The sequence below is a fragment of the Borostomias antarcticus genome (assembly GCF_949987555.1).
Source record: "Borostomias antarcticus genome assembly, chromosome: 16".
NCBI classification, from domain to species: domain Eukaryota; kingdom Metazoa; phylum Chordata; class Actinopteri; order Stomiiformes; family Stomiidae; genus Borostomias; species Borostomias antarcticus.
The window spans coordinates 17517677-17528730 of record NC_140249.1 but is presented as its reverse complement, the minus strand read 5'-3'; the positions used below and the strand labels follow the sequence as shown (position 1 = coordinate 17528730).

Sequence of the window (11054 nt, the reverse complement as noted above, 5' to 3'; positions counted from 1 at the left end):
GCTTAAGGAGACATTTGGCAGCTGCTCTCGAAAAAAGGTCGAGAAGATGTTTCAGCTTTACAGTAGCAGTTGAGGTTGGACTTGGGGTTGAATGATTCCTTCTTCTTACCAAAGAACCACATTTCTTATTTGCAGTCGGCTACTTTTGCGTTCTCCAACTTTATTCCGTGCGTATTATATTCTTTTTGCAAATTGCAAACTGACGAAGTTCAGGAGTCCAGAAAGGTCGGGGTGGTAGACCACGGATTGCTTAGCAGAATGAATCAGATTTGTGTTGTTATGGTGATGTTTGGTTTCCATCACATCTACACCTCCGGGCAGGTGAGTAGGCTACCGCGGACATTTCTATCTACTGACCATCAAAGATGCTTTAACTATATAATAGTTTACCGTTATATATCCCATTTTGCTAATACATATCGTGCATTAAATAAAATAAGTTAGGCCTATTTGCAATAGGAATTAATCAAACATTGTGTCATCATGTTTGTACAAATGTGATGGGAAAGAAGAAAATCTCAAACTGGATTAAGTTTGAAGTTGTTTTTTAATCACATAACACCTTAATTGTCTGTTTAAATACTTTGGCTAGCTAGGATAGGTGACCTTGTGCAATTTCTTTGGCTAAAGGTATAAGGCATTATGCAAACACCTGGGCTTGTTTCTGCTCAGCGTAGAAGAGGTCATCTTTTCTGTCTTGACTAATTCCAGGCCCTCAGCCAATTTTCACACAGGTGGTACTTCAGTAAATGGAGGACAAAATTTCACAAGCGGCTACGAATCTTCAAACCTCGTCTCTATGAATAGACGTGACACCTTGTAATCGTGTTTCACCCCCTTCTATCTGTTTGTGAACTGAGAGTTATGTGGTGATATCTTACTAGATATTTTCATCAGTCAGCCTGAGCTGAAAATTACACCTTTGAAAAGAATACCAAAAATGACAAAAATGTGTGAGCCATGAATTCTGTCCAGTACTATACTATAACTTGCTTATTTCTATATCTTGATTTATATTGGCATTCCATTTATGAGTCCAGTTGATTCAATCAATGATGGCTTTTAAACTTCATCAATTTGCTCACACATCTTGTTGAGTATAAATTGAGTAAAGAGGGAATGAGAGAGGGAGAGAACAGAGGAAAAATGACCATAAGTCATGTAAGTACTGTATAATTGTGCAGTCTAATCAACGTCTAATTGCTCACTGGGTATTCTGTAGCATCAAGCATGATCTCAGTGCAAAGAGAGCTCAGGTCAGACATTCAGCTATGCGGTATGTCTGACCTGATTTTACTTTCCACTCACTCAGGAGATCTTTTTCTACCTCCAGAGGGGGGGTGGGGGGGGGATCGGGTTAACTAACCAGGCCAGGTCCAGCCTGGCTTATGTGCGTTGGCTGGCTTGTTTCTGTGCGGGACCGGTAGGACGGTAATGTCTGATAAATAAAGATGGGTCTTGTCACCTGGACACATCAGTTCCAATGCTTCCAATGCTAATCCAGCACAATGAGAGCGGGATATAGCCAGTTAGCTCATGGGCTCACAACAACTAGCAGCAGCTTCCATAACATTAATGGTAGCGGTCAGTGGCTAAAGCAGTTACACTGATGATAACATAAAGTCATCCCCACCGGGAACCCCGGTCTCCTGGGTGGGAGTCCAATGCTCTCACCACTACTCTACTTGTGCAGTGGAGATCGGCGGGTGGGTTTTGGTGTCCTTCTTCCAGTCCCTAGTGTGGGTTGGGGTTAGAATATGGGTTAGGGTTGGGACAGGATCTGATCTATTAGGCAAGGGGTAAAGGTTGGAGTGAAAGGATGAACATGTGGAGGTTTGGGGTATAGTCCCATAAAGTCATCCCCACCGGGTCTTCAACCTGTCTCCAGGGTAGGAGTCCAATGCTCTCACCACTACTCTACTTGTGCAGTGGAGATCGACGGGTTGATTTTGGTGTCCTTGATTTTGGTGTGCTGGGACTATTGCTTCTTGTGGTGCCAACAGAGAAATGCAGGCCACCATTGTCCACAGTAACGTTGGGAGGGAGGGAGGGAGGGAGTGATAACTGGACGAACGCTATACTAGGTGCGCTGGCTTACTGCCATGCACAAAAAAGCATCAATACATTAAGCTCATTCCTCCATCACCACCTAAAGCTGTGCCAATCACCGAAAATAAACCACATGTAGGCGTAGAGCGACTGGTGCATCACATCCCATACAAAAATTGTGTCCAACTCCTATTGTAATGATGACTGTCTGTCTATAATGCATTAGCGTACCGTGGAGTCTTGCACAGGGTCTTCTCTGACATTGTTATTACTCCCAATGCTCCCCTGTCAGTGCTAACCATCTCTGGGCTACTGTATCGCATTCATAAGCCATCATTCTGACACCATAATAAGGGGAAGCTTTTGTCAACGACATGCAACAGGTCCTTATCTCTCACATAGCAGAAAATTCACACACATTGCCAAAATGATCAATCTGAAATGCATAAAGCTGCAAAGCAGGACTCACCATTTCATTAGGTTTTCTTAGCCGTGAGCCATCTCCGACTCCCCAGGCCTTGAGTTAGCTAGCTAACACTAGTTAGCGCGTTAGCTAGCACTAGCTAACATTAGCTAGCTATAATTATGCTTCATTTCCTGAACTTAGCTTTAGCTAAGCGTGCAGCCAGGTTATGGGTTACTGTTTACTTCAGATGTTACTCTACATTTCAATCAGACATCCCAGTGAAACCAGGTAGTCAAAATAACTTACCCGATAAAAAATGGGCACCGCATGTCTTGTAGCCACAGGCAACTCCAGTTCTGAAAAGGCCGGTTTCCTCTTGAAACGAATAAAGTTTGCCACTAGAGCGCCGATTTGTACACCCGTAGACGCAACGGCCAGACATCTTGATGGTATATAAAATACTAGTCTTCCTCACAATCTTTGCGGTACTAGGCAGAGCACTATCCACTCGGCATGGATGTATTGCCACTCGGCCACCGCTGACCTGGAAAATCTGTGGAGTCTTTTTGTTTTGATGTTCTGGGACCACTGCCTCTTGTGGTAGCAACATAGAACTGCAGGTCAACAACTGGCGGAGAAAGGGAGTGAGCGACAAATTAGGCATTCCCTCTTCATGGTGCGTCGGCTGGTCAGCTTACAGCCAACGCACAAAAAACATTCAAACGTCACGCGGCTTCAACCTTTTCCCGCCACAGGAGTGTCCGTCCAATCAGGAGCTGCAGAGCTCTCTGCGCCAGGTGGAGAAGCTGCTGGCGGCTCACGAGGCCTCGTACCAGCAGAGCCTGCGCTCCCTCAGGAAGAAGCTGAGCACCCTGAAGAACGTCACCGTCAGAACCGCCGCCAGCGCCGTTACCACCACCACCGCAACCGCCAGAGCTCCCAGAAACGGTGAGAGAGAGTCTGTTTTTAGATAGAGTGCGCTCGCCCTTCTTAATTGAAAAGTCGTGTTCGTTCGCTGTAGCATCTGTAGGGAGGTTGCGAGCCTGATCCCATCTGACCTCACTGAAAGGATTTTGACATATTTGTTGTCAACATCTGCAACCTATTACCGGTACAGTCACTGTAGGCTACTGTAACTTGTGCAATGCTCACAGACAATCTTGTCTTACTGTCTGTTGCAGTTTTACTCTCCTCTCTCTCTCTCTCTTTCTCCCTCTCTCTCTCTCTCTCTCTTTCTCTCTCTCTCTCTCTCTCTCTCTCTCTCTCTCTCTTCATTTTGGCCTCTCTCTCTCTCTCTTCATTTTGGCCTATCTTCCCTTCACAGTTCACAGAAATAGGAGACTGGTGTCATAGTGATAGTCTCTCTCTCTCTCTCTCTCTCTCTCTCTCTCTCCAGCCACCTGTCCCAAGCCGGACAGCCTGGCCAATGGCCGGAGGTTGGGGAGGGTGTTTGCGATGGGACACGAGGTGCACTTCGTGTGCAAGGTGGGCTACGAGCTCCTGGGCCCTCAGACCAGGGTGTGTCTGGAGTCGCTCCGCTGGAGCGGACAGCAGCCCGCGTGCCGGCGTGAGTCCAAGCCCCGAGTCCGTTACACGCCGTCGTAGAAGAGACGGTTGGTTCTGCCTCGTTCAAATCAGAAATAGTATCTTTTGAGTTCAGCGTTGTTGTGCCTCTCGGCTTCTCCCCAGTGTTGAACGGCAGCAGTCCCGGGGTCCGGCACCACCTGTCCGCCCCCCCCGCCTCTACTTCCTCCCCCGGCACGTCGCCGCCGTCCTCCACCCCCCCCTCCCCCTCTTCCCCCAAAGCCCCGCCCCTCTCGGCCTTGGTGCGCCCGTCGCGCTGCACCCAGTTTCAAGGCTCCACCCACTGCACCTGCGAAGTGGGCTTCACCATATCGGGCCGCGACAACAGCGTCTGCACAGGTGGGTCGCTCAGCCAAGCACACACACACACACACACACACACACACACAAACTCGCTTCGCGTCCACAGCGACGGAAGCCCACTACGTTACACGGTACACTTCACCTGAAATAACATGTAGAATCATTAAGCGATTATAATCTGGGGTCAGGGTTAGAAACAACATTTTTAGCAACAAAGTAATCAAATAGAGAGATCAGAAAGGGAGAGAGAGTCGGAGACTACTGCCTAACACACTCACATGCACCTCTGTTATGCTGTAGTCCAGAGCAGTGCTACAGAACGCCGCGCCTGCGGACTGTTGTGTGTTTTTTTCCGCAGACATCGAGGAGTGCGAGCTGTTCCCGCTGGGTCAGCCAGGCCGTCTGTGTATGTACACCTGTGTCAACACCCCCGGGAGCTTCTACTGTGTGTGTCCAGCCGGATACGACCTGACCAGAGACAACCGCAGCTGCACAGGTCAGATGAACCCCTCCCCGTTATAGCCATGTGAAGGGAACTGTTTTTTTTTTTATAGTTTTTAAAATCAAAAAATATGTTTTTGATATGATACAAATTTATGATACAAATAAAATAAAAAATAAAAATTTGATTTGTATCATCAAGTATTATCAAATTAAATTCATCAATTTGTATCAGTCTGTACGGAACTGAAACTCCTATTGTCGATGTCCCTGACATGGGAACTACTCTCCATATTCTGAAACAGACCGAGGAACGTTGGGTCTCTTTTAGTAATCGGGTGTCCTCTGTCTGTCCTCTGTCTGTCCTCTGCCTGTCCTCTGTCTGTCCTCTGCCTGTCCTCTGCCTGTCCTCTGCCTGTCCTCTGCCCATGCGTAGACATCGACGAGTGTGAGAACAGACAGCACAACTGCACCGGGGACCAGGTGTGCTTCAACACCTACGGAGGCTTCCAGTGCACCACGGCGGAGTGTCCTCGCATCAAGAACGCCACCTACATCAAAACCTCGCCCATGTAAGCCGCCTTCGCGCCACGTCGTCCAGACTCCCGACCCGTGGCGTGTTTTCGCCGCGGCGGGAGTTTAAACGGCGAAGCAGCGTGCGGGGGAGTGTCCACAGGGAGGACGGCCATGTTGGCTCAAACATCCCTTCCCTTCAGAACTAAACAAACAATCTCGCTGTGGAGAGAAGAGTTGTTATTTTGCGCTCACCACATCCCGGCTCCCGCCCGTAATTTTAACTCCCGTAACCTCCTTCCCCTAAATCACCCCTCCACAGGGCACCAACGGCCCCACACACATTCAACCGCCATTGTTTCGGGGTGTATAAATGCTCTATATACGACCAAAACGCCATTCTTTCTCCAAACGTTTGAAATTTTTTTCAGGGGGTCAGAGCCGCCAACTCCTGACGTCTTACCCTTGTCCCTCCTCCGCTCGCCCTCCTCCCCCCTCCCCTCCCCCCCCGCCCCCCCTGCAGGCGCTGCGAGAGGAACCCGTGTCTGGTGGGGGACGCCGCTTGCTCCCAGGCGCCCAACTCCATCTCCTTCCACTACCTCTCCCTGGTGTCCAACATGTCCGCCCCCCGGGTGCTGTTCCGCGTCTCCGCCGCCCGCATCCTGGGCGACACGCTGCGCTTCGGGCTGGCGGGCGGGCGCGGCCGCGGCTACTTCAGCGTCCAGCGCTCGGGCCGGCAGACGGGCACACTGCTGCTGGTCAGCCCGGTGGAGGGGCCCGCCACCCTGGAGGCCGAGGTAGAGATGAGCGAGCTGGAGAGACGCGCGCTGCTGGGGAGATACCTCACCAAGGTCACCATGTTCGTCTCCCCCTACGGGTTCTAGGGTGCCGTCTGGGGCGCGCGGGGGGGGGAGAGGAGGAAGAGGAGAGGGAGAGGAGGAAGAGGAGAGCACTGTGGAGTTGAGGGAGTGAGAGAACGAGAGAGAGAATTGAACCACTGTCGGTATGTTGTGGAGAATTGCATTTTAAAGGCCTCTGTGTAGGTGGTTGGGGTGTCATCAAGGGAGACATGTCTTAAACCCGCCATTTTGTAAACCTGCTCTGGGCTACAGATACTCTCACATAAGGTCACTTTGCAAACCCAGCCCTGTAAATATTAGCCTTAAACATATCCTATTTTATTATATAATTGTAAATGAAGGGCTTCCAGTCTATTTAAAGCAGCAAGGAATACAGTAAGTGTGTTTATAGACTATAACCTCATTCCATGCATGTGAATCAGAAGACATACTGTATTTTATTGCCTGTATTTATTGCTTTTTAGTGCGTCTTTTGTATGTAAGGCGTTCAACGTAAACGTCTAAACGTATATTACCTGTTTGTAGTCATTATATCTTCTCTGGAGTGGTACCACTACACAATAAACATGTATCTACCAACTACTACTAAGCTCACATTTATGTACTAAAAGTTGATTTTTTCACCAAATGGTTGAATAGTCATAATCCACTATTGGCCGCTGCAGCAACAACATAATGCCTTCAAATGTCAATTATTAGACAGAGCCGTAGCTAGCTGGGGCTGAATGGTGCTGTTTCAACAACAACGACAAAAACAACGTGTTTTACCCATATTGATGTATTGGCATGTTTCTCTCTCAGTGAGTGATATCCTGAGCACACTGCGCTCGCTGGAGCGCCATTCATCACCACTCATATAGGCTGACCAGAGGACGGGTCAATGAGGAGGACGGCAAAAATGTCTCACTCTAGTGTCAGACGGCACACACAGGATCCGGCCCGCTCTCCGACAGGAATCTGGAGGATAAGTTGCATAAACCCACAGACGTACACACACACACGTACGCACACACACATCCGCACATGATTCGGACAGCAGACATCTAGAATGTCACAGGTCTTCTGTTCGGACACTCGTACGGCGGCCTGGTGTGTTGGGAGTAGGACATGTTTGGGTATTTTGGGCGGCCTGGTGACCAGGCAAGTCCCTCCTTGCTGGGGCCCCGGCATCAGCCATTAAACCCCTGGAACTTGTCCAGAAAGCTGCTGCTCGCCTGGTGTTCACACACCCCAAGTTCTCCCACACAACTTCCCTTCTCCGTTCTCTACATTGGCTCCCTGTAGCAGCTCGCATCCGGTTTAAAACCCTGGTTATAGCCTACAGGGCAATGAAAGGAACAGCCCCCTCCTACCTCCAGGCCATGGTCAAACCCTATACCCCCTCCCGACTGCTACGCTCTGCTACCTCGGGGCGATTGGTTGCCCCGTCACTCCGAGGGCCCTGCGGTCGATCGACATGATCACAGCTCTTCACTGTCCTGGCCCCGCAGTGGTGGAATGAACTGCCCACTGCACTAGAGCACTAGACTTCAGCACTAGATTATGCTCTTAAGTCACTTGTTTTAGAAAGAAGATGCACTTGTGAGTCCTGGCAAGTAGTAGTACTTTGGCTTTTCCTACGTTAAATGCAATTATTGTTAGTCGCTTTGGATAAAAGCATCAGCTAAATGACTGTAATGTGGAGTATGACGTGTAAAGGGAGTAAGACATGTTTGGGTATTTTGGGCCAAACGTATAAAGCGTCTCTTTGTGGGATCATATAGGGCCTATATCATCCCGTACTAAACAGTGGGTCAGATTTTTTTGAGGCTCACTCAATCACTTTCAAAACAAAGCAAACCACTGTGCTCCATGCTGGACCCGTGGCACAAACAAGGCAAAAGAGCTGAACGTGAATGTGGGTGAGCTGGGAAATGTAGTTCAGTCATGTGTTTTGGACCGCAGGTTTCGGCCCTTCTCAAAAACATTTTCATGCGATTAAAGCAAGTTGTAGAGAATTTATAAAGTGGGCACACGCGAGTATAAAAAAAATACAAGCAAGGGTTGAGATACAGCTCTTGGGACTCTGGGTGAGCAGTGTCCCAAGTACATGAGGGTGAGCAGAAGACAGGCAGAAGAGGTTCTCACACGCTGGTCCTACTGCACACTGGTCCAGTGTCTGCAGCTGCATCCCTCAGCGGTGTTGACCTTGGCGCTGCCAGTGTGAGCGGTGTGGGCAGGGCAGTGTTTACCGTGTACCACTTCTGTTCACAGTTCAGCTGTGTGAAACGGGCCAAGACTCAATCTGCATCCATTTGCTGCACCATTAATATATGAAGAGAAGAACTACTACTTTCATACTCAGTCAAATACACAGGAGGGAGGGGTAGTGGTTATGTTGAATAATCACACAGGACCACGCAGTAAAAATCTGCAGACTTTACTATTAACAAATTATCCAATTTCATCTGTACAGAACAAAATAAACAAAAAAACAAAGGGGAAAATGCACTGTTATTAGGTTACATCTCAAGTACATGGCATAATCAGAGATGGAGAAGCAAATTACCTCTGTGAACTGCTTCATAAAACATAGAATTACAAAAACATTTTTCATCATAATCTTAATCATGTTATAGTTGTCGTTAAGGTAATTACTCTGTATCTCAGTTTGACTTGATGAAAGATTCTGACAGACAAAAGAACAGTTAAGTACTGATAGATAGATAGATATATAGAATGACTCGACAATATTCAATGCTGTCTTTGTAGCACAGGAGAGGTGTGCTGGTAGAAAAGCCAGGAGTTCTCTCAAACTAGGGTATCTGTGTTGAAGCCTTTCTCTATCCCAGGACAGCTCACACACTCACTCTCTCTCACATCTCTACTGGGTTTGGAGTCATCACACACACACACACACACACACACACACACACACACACACACACACACACACACACACACACACACACACACACACACACACACACACCTCTACTGGGTTTGGAGTCATATTTCAAGTGTAGGAAAGGTTTTCTTATGCACTGTACATGGGGAACCCCTCTGGGATTGTCAAGAGTAGGCACGCATTGAGGAATCAACGTTCTATAGTACAGCAGAAGTCATCTTCCAAGCCAGAAATGATGAGAACTGTTTTTACAAGCGAGGAAGTAGGAGGGCTCATATCTATTGAAGATCAAAGCCATGATAATTCAACCATTTAAACCATGTACAGTAAAACAGAACATTTCATGGCATACACTTTCTAGAAAATAACACAAATTGAAAGAAAAAAAAATCACTGTAAGAAATGTTTAGACTTATCTGGACGCCGTCCAAATTCCATGTGAAATGGTTCAGTCAGGCCTTTTAAAACTGAAAAGTATGTGTGCTCAATCTGCCTCGTATTTTTTTTGAGTTCAGTAACTTAATTCAAATGGCAAAACACTCAAGACCCTGACGCCACTTCCCTCCGACACTAGGGATCCTGGGACACTTAGCAGGCAGCGAAGAGAAGGCAACAAGAGCAACATTCAAATCAACAAAAAGACTCAAACCTTTGACTATTAGTAAACAAATAAATAAGGCTATGACCAAACAATATATATATATTTATAGATATAAAAAAAGAACAAAAAAATGTGCAATGGTTCCAGTATCATTTTCAAACAAAATGTTCACATCTCTTTAAGCAGTATCTCGTACCGTTACCTTTCTTTTTCTATTCAATGACTCAACCCTTATCCCAACTGTTCTGCGGTTCCAATACAAGCACTGCTACCCTTGGTTTGAAACCTGCTATGTTGCAGATGAATTACTTGACAACTAGACGGGGGACACTTTGGAAATGTTAGAAGCCAGTGTTCAAAACGAGACGTCTTTCTGCGCCGTCGCCGGCGTCGTGTCCACTTCCTGGCTGGACCGAGGAGGACGGGGCGGACCGTTCCCGGGGTCCCGTCTGCGACGCCCCCCCCGCCTCGCGACCGCGCAAGAGCCCGGCGTTCCGGCCGTCCGCTCGGACGCCGACGCCTCGCCCCGCCTCCCCCTCCAGTTAGCGGCCGCGCTAACCCGATACCACGGTAGGGCCTGACCTGGGGAACCTACGGCCCTGGAGCGGGCGGAAGAAGGCGCGCCGGTGTATCCGCCGTTACGTGACACCGCCATCCTCCTGACGGAGAGCGTGTGACCGATACACCGTCGGGGTCGTCTGGAACACGGGGGGGTTAGTTGCGCCTCAGTGGAGGGCAGTCTTCAACACTGCTGGCAGTCCCACGGCATATCAGTGAATCTAACACACATCAGCATCCTGCTCTCCCAGGACCAGAGCAGGAATATTCACACACACATCCAACAGAAACACAGCGTTAATCCTCCCCATTCACACACGGTTTCTCACCCGGCACTCACACACACACACACACACACACAGACACACACACACACACACACACGAGCGAGCAAGCGCACACACACACACACGCACGCACACATACACACACACGCAGCGATCTTGCAGCACCGAAGTCATTGAAAAGCCTCCCGGGTTCGAAAGCGCAGAGGCTTATGTTCTGTCCCATAATGCTTTGCGAGACGCGTCCTGATTAAGATGACCTCTTCGCCCCTTCGTCAGGAGAGCAAACACCGGGGGTCAAGGTGAGGTCTAGAGTTGAGACGGTGGCGGCGGACGCCGAACGTACCGCGGGAAAAAGCGAACGGTCGACGCGGAGGCTGGGTTTAGCGGTAACGGGTCCTAGCGGCGGGAAGCGTTGGTTTTCGGCGGCAGCGTCCGTAATAGCGGTCATCTGTCGGACTCTGTCGGGGGGGGGGGGGGTTTGTATGGTCAGTCTCTCGGTCGGGAGGGGATGTGGGGGGGTGTGGGGGGGCGTGTCGGCGTTCACATCGACGCTGGGAGAGCGAGC

General features: G+C 48.9%; 1 protein-coding gene across 1 annotated transcript; it reads left to right on the top strand.

Annotated features, from left to right (window-relative positions):
• Positions 1–285: 285 nt before the first annotated feature.
• Positions 286–6180, top strand: LOC311319724 (fibulin-7; the record flags this gene model as incomplete). The annotated part of the gene is made up of 7 exons (XM_084451327.1): positions 286–321; positions 3211–3403; positions 3852–4022; positions 4145–4378; positions 4701–4838; positions 5220–5355; positions 5820–6180. 7 exons carry the CDS (start codon positions 286–288, stop codon positions 6178–6180), a joined length of 1269 nt encoding a protein of 422 aa, XP_084307453.1.
• Positions 6181–11054: the final 4874 nt, after the last annotated feature.